The following is an 18679-nucleotide window of genomic DNA, read 5'->3' as shown; positions in this document are numbered from 1 at the left end:
ATTGATTGTCAAAAAAGTGTTCAAATTCAAACGGGTAAAAGTGTTTTATAGGTATTCACCCTAGTTGGGGTGTTCAAATGAAATATGCAAACAACTTTGAAAGATTTTGTATGACTTAGGCCAAAAAAATAATACTAAAGTTTAACAAACAAACGATTCCATGTCATTTTATTTAAGCATTCAACTTTTCAACTTAATATCTAATTATAAGTGAGATGTGGAGAGAGTGATGTGCACGCAAAACAGCTATGAAGTAGAGATTGTTTCAATAGAAGTTGGGGTCAAGTAATTAGTAAAGCAAAGTAGATTATATATTATGATTAGTCAACTGCTGCTCACTTACAACGATGGGGATGGGGATGGGGATGAGGGTAACTTTAGCTACACTCTTGGGCATACACTGTATTTGGATAAGAAAGGTTGGAAACAATCTACAAAAAAGGGAATGTTCTTAGAAAAAGCCTCTTTTGGTTCACTGAATGTGTACTCTCTTCTTCTTGTCCTAATTGCCGCTTCACAATTTTCTTCTTTCATCACAAAATCTCTCCAATTTCTTGGGAATACAATTGTGATTTGTGATTAAAGATTGAGATATTTCATTTGATCTTCTTTGGGTTTATAACTCACATATTATTTCACCGACCCATTTTGTCAGATTTATTCAGGATTTTGTAGGCTCCAAAATCCAAGTTAAACATGCATTTGAGTTTATGGATCTGAATTTTACAAAAAATAATTTGGTTCTGAGCAATAAGTAGATTTCTTAATGCAAATACACAATTTTAACACAAAACTACCAAACCCGTAGTTAAAACTCGTTGTAAAAATTATGCAAGTGATAAAGAAAGATATGAAGATACTAAGTATCTTTAGCAGGGAAGATAGAGAGATATGAAGTATAAGTTAGGCTACCAATGGTAGGGTTAGAGTGCAGCAGTCAATTGGGACTTCATTGAGCTAATCGTATAAACTAGTAGAGAAAGATCTCTGATGAGCTGTATCATATCTTTTTCTTTACAACACTTGGACAGTATAAACAAGTAGATCTATTGAGATTTGAGGTCCTAACAATTTGGGATCCTATCAAAATTGTATATTGATATTTGCAAGTATAACAAGATTAGTACGTAGATAAATAAATGAGTAATATCCCACCCAGCTCGGTTTCTTCTAATTAAATGAAGGTAACATTTCAGTTTCATGAAGAGGTACATAAAACAAATCTCTAAGGAGACTAATGAGTTAAGATTTAATATTATTAAAACAATAATATAGTTAAAGGCAGATTGGGTTTTGGACGTTACCTCCAATTGATGGTTGAGATCAACCAATTTTGAATATCGAATACAACAACAATAATAACATACCCAATGTAGATGTAGTCCAGAAAAAGAAGTAACAAGGTACAAGAAATAACAAAACAATACAAATAATTGAAATCTTCATATAGTAATAGGAATCAAAGGATAAGAAAAACTAATATTACGACTACTAATATGAATGGATAACAAGACAACACACTGGTACCTATGTAACAAAAAAAAAAGAATTATTGGCCGTTGGAACCATGGTGGAACCAGAGTTGGGAAATCTGGACTCGAACTCCAAAAGGTACAGTGAAATAGCCGACATTGTGTTTCAAAATCCCATAGGGATGCCTTGTCCAGATTAAGCAACCCTCCTTTTCTCACGCCCACTTTACCACTTTTCTAATCAAACACACACGTAACTACAAATTATAACAATCATCCCTTGAATTCCAATTTACTATGCCTCAAAGTGTAAAATACATACCCCACGTTCACTCCTCTTTCTCCAAGATTTTAAAACTACTGCTTCTTTCCATGCAAATCCCCCCCTGTTTTCAAAGTGACCATGTTCATTGTTTACCCCCCCACCCCCTTGGTTGATTTCTTGGTATAAATACTTTGTTTCCTTTCAACATTTTTCCATCAGGGTCCAGCTCCAATTGAGCTTTTTTCCCCTTATTACTCTTTTCTTAATCTTTTTCTTTCTTCTCCGCTCCCAAAACCAAAAGTTATTAACTTTACTACTAGTAATCAAGAATTAATCATGGCTGATCAACAAGTAAAGCAAGTGTCATCATACAGTAATGGATCATCAAAGAAAAAGAACAACATTTCAAGGAAGTGTGCTTCATTGATTAAAGAACAAAGAGCCCGGATTTACATTCTCCGCCGATGTGCCACTATGCTTCTCTGTTGGTATATTCAAGGGGATGAATAAGTTCATCAATCGTCAATCCCAAAATTAACTCCGCAACTACTACTACCACTACTTCAATTAAACGTACAACAAAAATAACCCTACTCTACATCGTCTACCTTGTTTCCATATGTGCTTTCCCCTTTTTTTTGGCTCCATCCATCATTTTCACGTGCTTGATCATGAAAAAGAATCTGGAGGGTCGGGGACGTGTTGAAGATATAATTAAGTAAATAAATGTGTACTCTCTCGAGATAGTCACATACTTCAACACGGCTACCTACTCAGGCACTTGGTCGTATTGGTCCTGTTTGTCTTCCGTAGTTTCTTAGAAGTCTGCCTAGTTACTCTTGTCTTTTTGATCGTGTACCACTTCACATTTTTTACCCAATAGGTGTAAAACTCTATTGGGTTTTTTTTGGTACATGAACAAATTACAGGGGAGATTTGTAGATGGGCACTTTGAAACAGAGGTTTTTGGACAATCAGGGTAAAAAAAAATGGATGGGGAAGCTGATAAGAGGGCATTTCCAAGCATATGGTGACACAAAGCTGTTCTATATAATCTGAAAGGCTATTACTATGTAACAAGTGTATATGTAATTGTAATGATGCAATCCACAATGTTTTTACCTGACTTTTCTAGTATGTCTGGAGCAAATATAGAAGCTCAATAAATATCGACAATTGAATAGTAATTCAAACATCCATAGTGATGTGCTAGCATGTTACTACTAGTATGATTGTATAAATAAGGAGGGCTGCGATGGCAGCCCTTAATGGAATAAAAGAAGGGATTGTATGTTTAGTCGTCTTTTGTGTGACAATTTTTTTTTGGATCAAATATTTCTCAAGAAGTTAGTTTTAGACAGACATGAGATTAGATAAGAGTGTCGTTGGATTTAGAAACCAGGTTGGTCATCAACATGCTGCTGCTGTCTTATATTGACAGATGAGACACTAGCTAGGTTGCGCCAACCTGGTTCTACTATGTTGGTTCAATGTGAGAAGATATTTTCATGGACAATTAGTAAATAGGCAAATTGGTTTAAAGTTGAGATTTTAACAGCTAATATAATGTCTCAATCACAAGCTTAGTTATAAGCCGTTGTTGCCCATATACAAAAAGATTTGGAGTTGAGAGAGATTTTTACTTGTAGGAATATTTGATATTATGTGTAACTGGATCATGCAACATTCATAGGCTGAATCACCTGAAAGTCAACTTGGAGAAATTTAAAAACAAAATATAATCCACAAGCAATATTTGAACAAGTATTTTGTTCCTCAATGTGTTATCACTTGAACATGTAAAAGGAATCTTCACTTCCAAATAATAAAAACTACCCTCGATGCCATTTGTCACATAAACATAAATAGTTTTATTGTGCTAAAATAAAGCATTTAATCCCTTACCCTTGAGTAGTTATAAAGCATATAGTGGGCTTTAAAATTATAATCGTCGCCTTCCAAAAGTTGCTAAATTCCCCTACCAATGTAGACAGAATCAATGCAGTGGAATTTAAAGTACCTCTTATTAAATTTGTTACAAGCATATTCGACTTTTAACTTCCAAGGTTATTGGTCATCATAACTTTTTCTTCCTATCTCTATCTGAAATTGATGGAGTTTTTTTTAATTTATATTTGATGTTTATGTTAAGTCAACACATATATGACATGTATTAGCACATGCATTTTTATCCCTTAAGTATAAAATCATGATAAATAAGAGAGAAACTAAATAGGGTATTTTGCTCCCAGAAAAATGTGTTGGTAAATTGAAAAGGTTAAGTTGAATAACTATATTAACAAAGCTACTTCTACCCCTTCAAAATCTTCAATTTAAACTCGATGTAATTTTTATACTAATAGTACTACTATCTTATTAAGTTGGAAAATATGGGTAAATTGGTTTGGAGTTTGGGGTTCATTTGCATATAACCTGCTTGTGGAAATGGCCGAACCAGTTTTTGCATAACTTGTCAGAGCTGATTTCAGGTGAAATTAGAGCATAACTGGTAAATTTGTGCTAACATCAATTCGGTATTCTTATTTTCAGTACTTTCCCATGTATACATAAACATGTTGTCCTACAACCAGAAACTGTTGAACCCCAAAAAGAATATGCTATTTGGTACTACTACTTTTTTCTTCTGTTTGCTTTTACTAGATTGAATGCTGGCTTTCCATCCCTGAACCTCTAGGGAGTTTCTTTCTTTTTGCATATGTTATGGGATTTTTGTGCAAGTATCTTCTGCATTGGAGTTACATTCTTACACATTACTGAATTAGTTAAGTTGCCCAATGAGAATCTCCATATCTTATTCCCAGTTACTAATGCTGCCTAAGTTTGTGATCTTTAACTTGCTAAATGTCTAACATTACCTGTCATCCAATGTTAGCCATGACGCAAAATCGTAAATGTAATTTATTGAGGAAATTGTTCACTTTATACATTTATTCCTATATGTTAACTTCCTACGTGTAAAAAGCAAAAGTTCACCTATACAGACACTCACATCTACATCAAATTTATGTGTACCACCACCTTATTTAGGTGCTCCCTCGTTGGATACTACTCTGTTGAGCCACTCAACCACTTCTGCTATAGTTGGCCTTTTGAAAGGATTCTGGCTGACACACATACAGGCAACATCAAGCACTTGAAGCATATCTTCTTCGAAACCCTTGTCTCTCAGTATAGGATCAAATATTTCTTCTTGTTTACCCTCATTTCTCATTAGGTGCACCCATACAACCAATTCCCTTGACATCTTTGGTTTGCTCATGTCCACAGGTCTTCTGCCAGCCAGGAGTTCTAACATCACAACTCCAAAACTATAGACATCTCCTCTCAAAGTGGCTATCCATGATTGACTATACTCTGGTGGGATGTAGCCGAGGGTACCAACCAGTTCAGTGGTGACATGAGTTTGGTAAGGAAGAATCATTCTGGACAATCCGAAATCTGCCACATGCGCTTTAAACTTTTCATCAAGGAGGATGTTACTGGACTTTATGTCACGATGAACAATATGTGGTTCACATATCTGATGCATGTAAGCCAGCCCACAACTTGCCCCCTGTGCAATCTTCAGTCGAGTTGGCCAATCAAGTAGGGATGCTCCATCAGTTTTCTCGTGCAACCAGTAGTCCAGACTTCCGTTTTGCATATAGGAATAGATCAGCAACCTACAGCCATCATGCACACAGTAACCTTGAAGAGAGACCAAATTCTCATGTTGGGCAGTGGATAAAACTTCCACCTCTGCTTTAAATTCTCTTTCAATTAAACCCGTATCTCCTGAAAGTTTCTTAACAGCCAACATAGTTCCATCTGCTAAAGTTGCCTTATAGACCAGACCAAAGCCTCCACAACCTACTATGTTTGCTTGGTTGAAGTTATTCGTGGCTCTCAGAATGTCAAAAATTGTGAGATCATTAATCTGATCCTTATTGGTTGGAAACATAACAAGCATGCTGTTATCCTTTCCAATCTCAGCAGACAATCCAGAAGTGGAGTTGTAGGACACAATTTCCAAGTCATTTTTCTCGGCGTCACCTCTTGGAAGGATCCTCCTCTTGGAGAATATCCAGAATGCTATGATGATGACTGTGAAGGCAATGCCGAAGGAGATTCCTAGGATGAGTCCAATTAAGATTTTCCTTTTTGCGGTTTTTCTAACTGCAGAAGGTTGTGTAGTTCCTGATCGATCAGGGCAAGGGTGCTGCAGGATTTGACCACACAGTCCTGGATTACCTAAGAAACTAGTGATAGGAAATGTATCAAACTGACCTCCTGTTGGAATAGGTCCCTCAAGATTGTTGTGAGCAACACTGAAAGAAGACAAAAAATGAAGACCCTTGAGTGAAGAAGGAATTTCACCTGAGAGGTTGTTGGCAGAGAGGTCTAGTTTCTCCAGATTAGTGAGGTTGGATATTGTTTCTGGAATGTTTCCTGTAAAGTTGTTCTTGCTCAGATCAAGAACATGAATGTACTTCAGCTGGCCAATCTCAGTTGGAATATTGCCATCAAGGTTGTTGTTTCCAAGGTAAATAGCTGGTGGCAGGTTTGACAGTAGATTATATTGCTGATTTGAGGCATTGTTTGGCTGAACAAACACAGGCAATTCTAAAGCACCTCTGTCGACCTGATCAGCAGCCTCTTGTGATGCGAGTCTTTGCAGTTGAGTAAGTTCAACTGGGAAGCCTCCATATAGAAAATTCTGAGACAAATCCAGGTAAAATAGATTCTGTAAAGTCCCCAACCAACCTGGAATTTTGCCTGTGATTTGATTCATAGAAAGGTCTAGAACCTCTACCCTCCCAAGTTTAACCAGCCATGTGGGTATCTGTCCGGTGAAATTACAACCACCTAAACCCAGAATTTGGAGATTTTGAAAATCTTCAGACCCAATCAAGTTCCCATTATCAGGCAACGTTTCATTATAAAAGTTTTTGGTGAGGATTAGTGTGGTAAGATTCTTACAACCCTTAAGGACTTCTATTGCCCCTGCAAAATTGGTTAGGCTGTTATTGGAAACCGAGAGGAAGGACAGAGCTTGTAAAGACGTTACGCCAGGCAAGATATCTCCTGTCAGATAGTTAGTAGCCAGACGGATTGCAGTTAATGACCTGCATGAAAAAAGGCTTTGTGGAATGCTTCCAGTGAAGAAGTTATTTCCAAGGTCGATTATGCCAAGTCGACTAAGGTTGGAGAAATCAAGAGCTGAGAGTTCACCTTCCAAGAAGTTGACCCTTAAATTGAGCACAGTGAGACGGGTGCAAGTCATCAGCGATGGCGGCACAGTGCCATTTAGATTGTTTATATGGAGGAGCAACTGTTCCAATCTGGAGAGCCTTCCAATATCTTGAGGGATCAAACCTGTCAATTCATTGCCATAGAGTGCGAGGATTCTGAGGTTGACAAGGTTGACAATGCTTTCTGGGATGGGTCCAGAAAATTTATTGCCAGGTAAAGAGATTTCTTGCAGTGTTGACACACTATAAATATCATCAGGAATGAATCCCGAAAGATGGTTGAATCCTGCTCTCAAAGTAACCAAACTGGAGCAACTCCCAAACCCTTGGGGCATCTGGCCCCTGAAGTCATTGGAAGTGAAATCAAGAACTCTGACAGCGGCTGAGTAGCTGCAAATAAAGGAGGGTATTGGACCAGAGAAGCTATTGTTGCTAATATCGAAACTCTCTAAATTAATTGCTGGCTCGAGAAATGATGATAGAATTGTCCCATTGAAGTGGTTGCTAGAGAGATTTACTGTCTTGATGGGTGATGGCAATCTATCTGATAGCGGCAATCGTCCTGATAAACGGTTATAACTCAAGTCAATGATCTGCAAGCTACTAAATGACTTGAAAAATCCATCTGGGAGGGGACCAAAAAATCGATTATTTGACAGGCTGAGTTGAGAGAGTTTGCTCAAATTTGCAATAGCAGGGGTTATGTTTCCAAAAAGGCTTCTTGAGGGAAGCCAGAGAGCGGTTACTCGGCCATTATCATCACAACCAACACCTTCCCACAAGGTGCAGCAATCCTCGGAAGAGGACCAATTCAAAGGAGAAGGTGAAGAGATACCAACAGAGAATGATAACAAAGAGTCACGATCAAGCTGATTGCAGGAAGCATGACAGATGGTAGCAATAGAAGAAAGAAGTAGAACAACTATCAATATTATTGGATAGAAAGATTTATGGTGGGGTAAAGAAGAAGAAGAATGAAAGGAAGTAAGAAGCATGGCTGCTCGAAATTGATGATATGTCAGACCAGATTGGTGGCGGCTGTCTTTATTATCCATGATCATTATTATTTTTAGACAACTAAAGATGAAGAAGAAAGACAGTTGAAGATGCCAAGATACTCCAATCAACCATGTGGGTATTTTTTTGGCAATTCTTTGTCCTGTTGATCGTGCAGACTTTAGTCTAACCCCATGAAGAGAAGAGAGAGAGTGTAGTTGATGTTGACAAGGTGCAATTTTTATGTAGCAAAAAGGTGAGGTATGAGTTTTTGAAATAAAGCGTTTACTTTTTGGGACGGCTAGATAGATAGATGGCTGGTGGACTTTGTTTATTCTATGGATATTTGAAAGCGTGTAATATACGTGGGAGAGAGAGAGAGAGAGAGACTTTACCATACTATTCTCCTCTCCTCAATTCCTCCATATTTATGCCCCCACTTGCACTAACTAACAGATTATATTATGGCTTCTCAAAAGTAGCTTTTGCACCTATCAGCAATTATGGATTTGTTGCTATCCTATGACCTATGGGTAGTAATATTTGAGAGGTGGAAAATGTTTCAGATAATAAAGCCAGACCTTTAGAGATGGAGGAAGAATCACTTACTCTGTCTTTTTTTCCTCTCTTTTGGTTTTAATTTATTTATGTAACTGACTTTTCTCTGTATTATAGTCACATGTTATGTTCTTCAACTGTTATCTCTGTGTATATATACATTATTTGGCATCGTGTTGATTTTAAAAATAATAAATACATCACCTGATCCGTTGACCATTCAATGGGTTTCCCGATCCATCCAATTATTTTATTTGTTTTACTTCGACAAGGGAGTAAAAATATAGCCAACTAAACATAATTGTTAGTAATATATAGTAAAATAAGGATTGATTATATGGTTGATATAGACAACTTTCAATGTCTGCTTATTGGAAATTCCAAGAAAGGTAGAGTCCTGAATCCACGGAGTTTGACAGCGTCTCAAGTCATCATCTAGAATTTTTTTTATAAAAAGGTGTAGAGTAATTCTTTCCAGAACAGACTTAAAAAAATATTTCTTTGGCCAATCGATGCTGCTAAGGGACCTCAACTGTTGTGATACAGAATCTTGAAAACCAAATCCAATTTATTTCAAGTGGAGTCGTCATTTTCACCCTTTGAGTAATCATAATCCATTACCGTGCACTGAGTGTGTACTATTTTTGCGCATGATGGTGAGAGGAAAGGGGATCAAATAATTGTTCAAAAGTCAATAATAATAATAATCATCACAAATAATCCCCTGTGATTTTGTCAAAGGAATTATTATGGCTTATGAGTATAGTGGGGGGAACACCATCAGATAGGAATCGCACACTTTAGCAAACATATATATCTCATACAGGAACACCCAATATCTTCTCACATGACAGATTCACACTGACAATATAACAGTTGGACCATGTCTGTCACATGGTAAAAGTTAAACCACATGAAACAAAACGTTTCAAAGTTTGTGCTTTGAAAAATAAACAGACTCTTTACCACGCGAATTCAAATTATTCAGTCCCTTGCGCCAACCCCAGATTAAAATATTACTGAGACTAAAAGGAAAGCCTAAAGAGAAGACTGTCCCATTTTCAAACCAAATGTTCCTTGACAGATAGAAGCAGATGCTAACAACTTATTCGAGTCCAGTCAAAGGTCAGAGTCAGACCATCTTCCTTTTCCATCTAATTTTGATCTACCAGAAATGCTGAAACTTACTCTTATCCAGTGAAAACCACTGCATCTTCTTAGCATCCTGGACCACATTTTATCCATGTATGTATTCAAATATTAATTGCACAGCAGATTTCCCTTCTTTTTTCTTCTCTTTTCCTTTTCTATTATGTTAAATGGTTTTGGGGAGGGGATGTTGCATTCAATAGGTATGTAGGTACAGCATTACATCATTTTCACTTAACTCCAATAGTTCACAAGACAACAAATGAAAACCACAGATGAAAAACACCCTAGTGTGCAAGAGTGAAGTGAAAAAATATCTGCTTGCAACACATTGATATCAAGCAGAGACATCTTGGATTTCTATGGATTCTTTTTTTACAATTATTACATCTCGTAACACTAACATTTGGAACAACAATTTGAAGAAAGAAAGAAAAGAATAAATATATGAGATTTATACCTTCACCCCTTCTATTTTTTTTTCTCTAAGTGGAAGACTAAAACCAGCTTTCTTGCATTGCTGGGAATAATTGGATTTGTTTGTCTGCTAGAGAAAAAGGATACAACATGGATAAACATTCAAGAAGTCAATACCGAACTAATTTGAACATATCGTTGTAACAAGCAAGTCCCTTCATTCCTCCATCCCAAACATCATTTGGGTAGTGCAGCTGGCCAGCCTCATTGATGTTCATTTCATTGCCAGGAGTCGAGGTGCTCATTAGGCCGAGGCATGGGTAAAACCATGGCTACTTAGTCTGCATCTACACCAAGTCCATTGCAACAAAGGTTAATTACCAATTTTTGTGATCTTGGGATTTGGTTATATAATGACAGTGGTCAAGACGAGCAGGATCTTAATTCATCAAAGCCTCAACTCACCAATGTCAGAACAAACATTTCATATTTGCAAGTCCCACTTAAAGCCTAATATGCAGCTAAAGAAAGAGGGCATGAGAAAAGGGAATCTACCATTAAACAAAACTCATTTCAGGACTCATTAAGGGTGACCAAACAGTGATGATATTTGTAACCCTTTTTCTCCTTTCTAATTTATGAACACGATATTTGTTAATGTTTAGTTTGCATGATTATCATGGCAATTTAAAACTAAGTTCAAGAGAGTGAAAATCATTCCTTATTAATCAAATGCTTAAACCTTGGTGGTAGTAGATAAAGCCAACAAGTTTTGCACAAAAAAGGTAATGATAATGAAGCCATGTGAAAGGAGAAACAGCAAAGTGCTCAACTGTGTATTAGAAAATTATTAAGGAAATGGATTTAAAGGATGCTCAGGCTTCAAAGGGAACAAGGAAAAAAGAATGAAACTAGGGACCTACCATTGGATGGATCAACGTGAACAAAAAAACTTGCAGCAACAATCAGATAGCATAGGATCAGCATCAACCCTTTAAAATAGTTTGATGTGCCTTCCTACATTGTGTAAAAGCAACATCAGAAGTTAGTGACAAGCCTACATTTGACGGTCCAGGAACCAAGTTTACAGGGAAATATGAACAATTTTCTTGTCTCTGTCTTTTTTTTCTTTGGGGGTGGAGGGCTGAGGTGGGGGAGGGAGATGAAAGTGAGGGATGTTAAGAAAGAACTGGGTAGAATGCCGAACCTGCAACATGAATGCCACGACTAGCACTGTGATGAAGAGTGTAGCGGTCTCGAATAATTGGAAATTCAAGTCCATGGGCTTTCCCATAAACCAACCAACGACAACGCAAAACGGTATCTGCATTTTCAACAGCACGAGATATGAAATTATCAACTAAATGCGTAAACTCTATCATCTATCTTGAATAAATATAACCTGGCTTCCCCAAATTTAACAGTGACACAGAAATACTATGTGCTCTCAGGAGAAATAGGAAGGTCCTTATAAGGATCTCTAAATATTTTTCTAAAAAAAAATAAAAAATTATCCCACAATTTAAAAAGCTATCTCGGATAGTTGGAATGCATTAAATGTCTTACCACAAACATTGATATCTGAGTAGAAGACCCAATTGCAACTCCAAGTGTGATGTCCTGCCAACAAGGATACATTAGTAACTGTTTTGGAGCAAAAGAGAAAGCAGATATAGTTTTATAGAACTCACAAGCTTATCTTTCATTGCGAACATGATTGCGCTGGCGTGTTCTGCCGCATTTCCTACGATTGGAAGCAAGATGACACTAATAAAGGACATCGGCATGTTCAACGAGTCAGATGCACCCTGAAAGAATATTAGTGAAATAGATAAATTACCATGAAGAAACAAAAAATTGCCACTAAAGGATTAAAAGCTAATATTGAGCCCTTTTGCATTATGCACATAGCTCAACTTTATTAGGTGCTTATGGGAGACTATATGTAATACCCTATATTAAAATAAGGGCATAATTGTCATTTAGCTCTCATTTTTAAAAAAAGAAGAGAGGATCAGAATTTTTTTTAAAAAAAGGGGCTGAAAGCCCTAACAGAAGCAGCAGCAACGCTGCAACTTCAGGGATCAAAAGAAGAAAAAAAAAAAAAAAGGACTCTTCTTGTTCTATAGTGAGCGAACGAACGAAGGAGAAACATAAATTTAAATTGAAAGCCTTAGCTCTCAAACTAAAGAGAGAGGTGGAAGAAGAAGAAGAACGAGAAGAAGGTAAGTTTCTTAACTTAGTCTAAAGGTTGAATTTGTATCTTCCATGACTATAAGATTGGGAATTGGGAAGTTGAGAAACATGGGTTTAGAAGAAAAAGAGGAAATTTATTTCATTCTTATGAACCAAGTGAATATAGTCAATGATTTGAACTATAAACTTTGGTATTGGGCTTATATGCAATAAGAGTAATTGGGCAGTAAGGTTAGGTTGATCTTTTTACAGCGAGAATTGACCAAGAAGAGACTAATGTGTGTGATTAAAGCACTAATTAAGTGATTGGGCAGATTTCGAATCAGTCATGAAACCCATAGAGCTGGATTTTTCTTTTTTTAAAATGTAGTATAAATTACCTAAATGAAGGAGTTAACACGAAATTATTATGAATGTGATTATAGATTGACCAAAGGAATTCGTACGGAGTGATTGAGTGGCAAGCTTGGTAACTCAACACAAGTACAGTGAGTAGTAATCTTACCACAATTGATGTTTTATAACTTGCATGACTTTCACATGGTTTATAAAGTAAATGTGTTATTGAATGTTTTGAACTTGCATGTGGGACAAGTCTTTTACTGGATATGATACTGAAAAGATTATTTGAGATGATATCATTCGTATAAGATATGATTACTGATATTGAAAAGGTTTTACACTTATTTGAGAAATAGTATTTTGACAAGTGATTGTTAAACTTTGAAATGATATGATTTGATAAGATTTAAATGCGTTGTTCGATTTTGAATTGTTTTTACTTATTACAAGAAAAATATAAATGGGAGTAGACCTTGATGAATCCCGTAGCTAACGGCGGGTTCGTTAGACCTGGTGCACCTTGTAGTTCTGATTACTGATAAAGCCCTTGCTAGTGGAAAGGTAGAACTAGTATACTGTTACTGATATCCCTCGAGTAGGGATCTACTGATATGAATAACTAACTCATTTATGAGGAGTTCACTATTATTGGTTACTTCTTAAGGAGAAGACCACACTGATTACATGATTCATCATTGGAAACCTCCCAACTATAAGATTTGATATGAAAATGTTCTTTTTCTGAGTTTGCTATTATGTATTTACATTGATTTTGCTTATATGAGGCACCTAAGGTTGAATATTGTTATTGTTTCTGAAAGAGCATTGTTTCATCATCATAACTATTACACTAGCATGCTTTCTGACTTGTCCCTCATTAAAACGGTTGTAGTTAAGTATTATTACTCACTGAGCTAGCGTCTCACTCCTCGCTATTTGTTTTTACAGAGAATTCAAGTGGTATTGAAGAGGATTTCATTAACTAGCGTGTGAGTTGGTAGCATCTGGTGAGCCCCGCATTGCTTCGCGTGGCAAGAGAGCTATTGATTTGTTAAGTTTATTTAGTTTCTTTTAAAAACTCTTAGAGTTGCTCCATTTGTCATTCTTTTGATTGAGTCAATATTAGTCCTTCGAATTGTAGTTAAGTGACTAGTTTAGAATTTTTTTTCCGAAATTTGGAGATGAATTGGTTTTATTGCGCAACAATTTGATCATTGATGGATATTAAATGGTGGTTTATAGTTGCTATTAGTTGTGTTGTGAAATTCTGAGACAGGAAAAATCCAGGATAGGCCTAAAAACAAAGGAAACTCTGCCCGATTTTCTGTAGAGTTCTGGTGAGGCTTGCTTTGGGATTCTCCCCCTTAGCGCCGGTCATGATCCTTAATTGGGTCGTGACAAAGTTGGTATCAGAGCCCTAAGTTATTCTTATGACCTATGGAGCACACGTTAGTAGTAGAATCTCAATTATGGTTATGTTGCCAGCCATTTCTATAATCGTGATTCTGCGAGGACGTGATAGGATGTGTCTTGTCCTTCTTTCTCATTCCTGCTTATGTGTGTGACGTTTAGGGCCAACTAGATTAATCTAACATTATTCGTTCTGTTAACCAGATGGCTCGAACCCGATTATCTAATGGCAGAGCTACAACAGGTGTTTCTGAGGCGCCTAATGTCACTTCGGCTAGGCAGCCAACTTCCTCAACTTGGGGAAGGGACAGAGCCCGCAGAACTGGTCGAGGAGAGGTTCGTTATGCTACCATAGGGAACCGCAACACCACTATTAGGACTTCAAGGGAGGTCACTCCAGAAAGGAGCGCTAGTCCACCTCCGACATCGCAGGAGAATGCTACTGCTGGGGTACTTGCCTCCATGCAGAAAGCCATAGAGAGTTTGGTCAATAGAATGGATAGACAGGAGAGGGATGGTCAACATAATGTTGCATAAATCAATTAAGCCAGAGTTAAATAAAGCTTCTCTCGCAACTATGACATTGCATTCAAAACTTTTCTTGCTCTATATCTTGACTAAATGCTGTTTTTTTTGAGACAAAATGCTGTTTTTATATTTTAGAGTTCTGGGCTGCTTCTCACATGGTTAAAAGAAGGGACAAGCCCCGTTCATTTTGTGTGGCTCTATCTTGTCATTCTTTACCTGGTGAAGTAGGAATACACCTAGTTAATTTTCTACTGATCTACTGGTTCTCTCAATTACTGCTCTGTCAACATTTTAAATTGCTTACTACATTATAGTATCTTTTTTAATGTTCAAATATATATTTTATTTTGTATCTTGTGCATACACATATGCACTAGAATCTATGGATTATGTATTTTTGTTATGTGTTGTTTCCTGCTCTTCAGCAGGTTAGCATTTTTAAAAAATAAATCTAATCTCCCACCCAGCTTGTGCGCACCTCAATTACCCACCAAGTGGCTGCCTCCCAACAACACAGGCACCAGGTACTTTGAAGCCACACCCTTGGGTGCTTAATAGTTACTAATATTTGTTCAATATTTATGATACTATATCCAACTATTGTCATGTTCCATTAATTATTTTCATGCCCTGATGTCTTCACGTGCATGCTCAACATTACCCCCTTGTGGATCTGTGCTACATAGATTGATTTTCTGATCTAATTTTCCTAAAGGCAAATTAAACACTTTTGTTTCACTTTTAACAGACCCTCGGGACGAAGGACACACAATTTGAATCCCTACCTTCCATTCACAATTCCCATGTCCAATAAGTAGCGAACCTTTTTGTAGTGTGGGCTTTCCAGTGGAACCAAAAGGCATCATGAGGATTAGACAAAAAAAATTAAGGCAGTCAATTTCTGGAGGTCTACTGCACGAGGTTATTTATTATCATGTAATTTTTTCTCTGATAACCTTAAAAGGAAACATCTAAAGTTAAGTAGGAGGTAGATATACCTTTATAAAACTGGTATATAAAAACAGCTTACCGTAAAAGAAAAAGAAAAGGAAAAAGAAAGGGAAAAGGAGGAAGGCAAATAGATCACCTCGATGGCATCTACTAGATATCCAGACAGCACTGATATCCATATTGTCAAAACAGCAAGCCACCCAATAGCTTCCCACTGGGTTATCTCAGGCGCCTCTTCCTCTTCAGAATCTGCTGAATTGTGTTCTTCATCCTGTATACATATCAGAGAAACTATTAGATCTGACAAATCATTTACAGCAATAAAAAATAACAATCACATATTTTGGTATAAATTCATCTCGAAAACTATCCGAAATATGTGCACTCTTCAGACCTCATATTAGACATTTGATTACTACAGCGAAAAACATAATGTAGTGAAACAGAAACAGGGAACCTAAAGAAAATCAGACAACTAAAATTAGACCATCTACCTCACTCACAGAGCTATACAGATTTGGTTGAATCTTGAGCTGAAAGAATAGGTAGCTTGCATATGCTACCAGCATTATGCAACTGCTAAATCTTGAAAGAGCCAACTGTGACTTGCCAAAATGCAATTCTGTGTGGGTGAAATGAAGTACAGCTGGAAATAACAAACCCATGACTGCCATCAACAATAATCCTGAGTTCACAATGGCAGCAGCCTGAAACATTTCAAATTCAATGACTGTTTACACATTAAAGCAGAGAGGCACTTAATGGCTACATTATGATAAGAGATCACACTGAACCATTGCTCATAAAATGTGAATTTTATTGTATTAACTTTCAGTTTTATTTAATTCATCAATAAAAGGCCGTTAACTTCATTACAGATGTATTCAAGGACGTGAGTAGATGACTCAGAAGAATATGATCACCTTATTGAACACCTGAACTTTCTGGTGATGAATAATTCCACCACTGAAGAAGGCACAGCCAAGTACCAACAGCATATTTGATAAAATGGAACCCAGCAAGGACTGTTTAACAACCCGCATCATTCCATTGTTCAATGCATATAGCGAGATTATCATTTCAGTTGCATTTCCAAATGTAGCATTCAGAAGGCCCCCAACTATAAATCAGAAAAAAATAGTGTGCTGTTAAGAAAACGATAAATACGTGGTGGGAGTGGGGTGTGGTCATGGGCTCCACAGATTAGACACAGCACACATGTAACTGACTCGTTTCAACAAATATACAATGTACAATATCAAAACAACATGATGCACTATTCCACCAAAGGTCAATGAGACAAAGTTCAAGCACTGCAAAGCATAAAAACCATTTTAAAAGATACAAGAAACTGACGACCAATCCAACTAGCGTCAGTAAGGAAATCAGTAACATATGAGCAATTATTCAGAAGCTTGCTAAGTAATTTCATAGGAACAGACAAAAACAAAATACTTCAGCCAGCCTGGATACAGAATGAAATAGCTTGTGTATAGTGACTCTGTAAGATCTTATGACGTCTTTCCTTTTTTCCTTTTAATAAGTGCATGAGAAACTAATTCACAATTATACAGCAGTGCAGCAGGTTTCTCACAAGCCTTCTCAAACAAAAGAGAAGACTCTAAGCGCAAAGAACATGGTAAACATGTTGCAGCAGTGTTTTTCCATCAGAACTTCCACTAAATGATACTGCATTAAATCATCCCCACTTAAGATGTGTTATGTTCAACATATTACATTCATCTAAATGCCTTTTGCAGTTCGGAGTTGAATAGAACTGCTGCTCACTCAGTGCCACTACTAAATTCACCTTAGATACCATATTCAGATTCTTTTAGTCTGGTGACTGCATACCAACTTGACAAAAGCACTAATTATGGCAAGCATTTTGAGAAGCTTAACTTAATTCTCCAGACTAATTCAATTAATAGGAGCATGACTGAATCTTTTGAAATCGAAAGGGCATGCTTGAAACTAGTGTGTTTAAATAGAAAATAGAAATGGAGGAACAAATGAAACAAATAATTAAAAGGGAGTGAGTACCTGTTGGCCCGGTATAGAACGCGAGCTGCCTGTAACAAGAGGATTAAGAAGGTCAATAAGAGCACAAACAAGAATAGCAGCAGAAGTGAACTATACTAACTTGGAGAGAACAAGCTTACTCAGTCACATAGCCCAAGCGCTCAGCTAAAGGTGTAATGCCCAGTAAACTGAAGAAAAAGACCCAAGTCTGAAAGATCAAATTGTACACAAAACACAGAGATAAGCATAATTATAAGGAAGAAAACAACATGGTCTATATTCAGCATCCTTGTAAGAAGTATCAAAAATATGCATATGAAGAGAGCTTAAAAACAATGATTACATGTTTTCCTGTAAGATTGTGAAGCAATATGGCCAGGGGGCCAAAAGGAAGTAACACATTGATCTTTGCTTTGATAATAACAATGTATATACTCCTTAGAAGGCTGATCTGATACATCTTTCTTAAGACCCTAGTAGAGCGATAGCTTCTGGGTGATGCAATATGAGGTGCCTCATAATGCAGACTGTCTATTTTGATAGTTCCCTGGGATGAGCTAAACGGAATCTCCTCGTCAAGTTCAAGGTCTAACTTCTCCCCAGCAGATCCCATTTTCAACAATCTCCTGAAACATGAAGGTCTGAATAATTGACCAAACAAAAACTTGGGCATACTTATTGAAGTTGTAATTCTTTCTCAAATAGAACAGTACCTTAATGGAAGATGCTCAAAACACAAATATACCAAAAGAGACCAGTTCAGCAACTAGTCAAAGCAGGTCAGCTGGGAAAACAAGATTAGTCAGAAAAGTATGCAATAAGGGAAAAAAAAGAAAGAAAAATTTGAAGTTGATTCAGAGAAATAGACCAGATCAAGATTTGCCATAAAAGATAAAAGCAAGCATAACCAGACACAACGATAGTAGTATAAAGATTGAACATATTTACCAGAGAAAAAATCAACAAGACGGCTAATGGAACTGATTTGAACGCAAAATTAGTAATTAATTTAGTTAGAGTAACAACAAAAAGAGGTTTGTGTTGAAGAAGGGAGCCGGCGATGGAAATGGAAATATGACGAGACATTATAGTAGGAAAAAATAAGACGAAGGTTCGTGGAA

General features: G+C 36.9%; 3 protein-coding genes and 1 long non-coding RNA gene across 6 annotated transcripts; 2 read left to right on the top strand and 2 right to left on the bottom strand.

Annotated features, from left to right (window-relative positions):
• Positions 1-1908: 1908 nt before the first annotated feature.
• On the top strand, positions 1909-3034 carry LOC102582824 (uncharacterized). The gene has a single exon (XM_006342817.2). It carries the CDS (start codon positions 2074-2076, stop codon positions 2245-2247), a length of 174 nt encoding a protein of 57 aa, XP_006342879.1. The 5' UTR covers positions 1909-2073; the 3' UTR covers positions 2248-3034.
• A 1606-nt stretch (positions 3035-4640) lies between these two features.
• LOC102582476 (tyrosine-sulfated glycopeptide receptor 1) lies at positions 4641-8695 on the bottom strand. The gene has a single exon (XM_006342816.2). The coding sequence runs from the start codon at positions 8381-8383 to the stop codon at positions 4778-4780; it is 3606 nt and encodes a 1201-aa protein (XP_006342878.2). The 5' UTR covers positions 8384-8695; the 3' UTR covers positions 4641-4777.
• Positions 8696-9900: 1205 nt separating this feature from the next.
• Positions 9901-18679, bottom strand: LOC102581932 (vacuolar cation/proton exchanger 3-like). Of its 3 annotated transcripts, none has more exons than XM_015306723.1 (13): positions 18507-18679; positions 18272-18342; positions 17902-18184; positions 17699-17766; positions 17580-17608; positions 16460-16656; positions 16031-16243; positions 15673-15807; positions 11801-11917; positions 11676-11729; positions 11317-11433; positions 11033-11126; positions 9901-10450 (listed from the first exon to the last, which is right to left on the bottom strand). In XM_015306723.1, exons 3-13 carry the CDS (start codon positions 18169-18171, stop codon positions 10446-10448), a joined length of 1299 nt encoding a protein of 432 aa, XP_015162209.1. In that variant the 5' UTR covers positions 18172-18184; positions 18272-18342; positions 18507-18679; the 3' UTR covers positions 9901-10445. The 3 variants fall into 3 exon arrangements, with proteins under 3 accessions (XP_015162209.1, XP_015162207.1, XP_015162208.1); XM_015306721.1 differs by having other exon boundaries at positions 9901-10456; positions 18507-18678; XM_015306722.1 differs by having other exon boundaries at positions 10223-10456; positions 17902-18181; positions 18507-18678.
• Positions 12128-14249, top strand: LOC102581699 (uncharacterized). Its single transcript, XR_366954.2, has 3 exons — positions 12128-12334; positions 12731-12793; positions 13596-14249. It is a non-coding gene; the product is annotated as an uncharacterized lncRNA (long non-coding RNA).

Source organism: Solanum tuberosum, unplaced genomic scaffold (genome assembly GCF_000226075.1).
Source record: "Solanum tuberosum cultivar DM 1-3 516 R44 unplaced genomic scaffold, SolTub_3.0 scf00040, whole genome shotgun sequence".
In the NCBI taxonomy this organism is placed as follows: domain Eukaryota; kingdom Viridiplantae; phylum Streptophyta; class Magnoliopsida; order Solanales; family Solanaceae; genus Solanum; species Solanum tuberosum.
This window is presented reverse-complemented; position numbering and strand designations above follow the sequence as displayed.

What these genes read in the sequence shown, in the direction of transcription:
- LOC102582824 (XM_006342817.2), top strand. Translation starts at nt 2,074, where the DNA reads ATGGCTGATCAACAAGTAAAGCAAGTGTCATCATACAGTAATGGATCA.
- LOC102582476 (XM_006342816.2), bottom strand. Translation starts at nt 8,383, where the DNA reads ATGGTAAAGTCTCTCTCTCTCTCTCTCTCCCACGTATATTACACGCTT.
- LOC102581932 (XM_015306721.1), bottom strand. Translation starts at nt 18,171, where the DNA reads ATGGGATCTGCTGGGGAGAAGTTAGACCTTGAACTTGACGAGGAGATT. An exon ending in GTTCTATACCGGGCCAACAG is followed by an intron (nt 16,657 to 17,579) that starts GTACTCACTCCC and finishes TCTGATTTATAG; the next exon opens with TTGGGGGCCTTCTGAATGCT. An exon ending in ATCTAGTAGATGCCATCGAG is followed by an intron (nt 11,918 to 15,672) that starts GTGATCTATTTG and finishes ATATTCTTTCAG; the next exon opens with GGTGCATCTGACTCGTTGAA.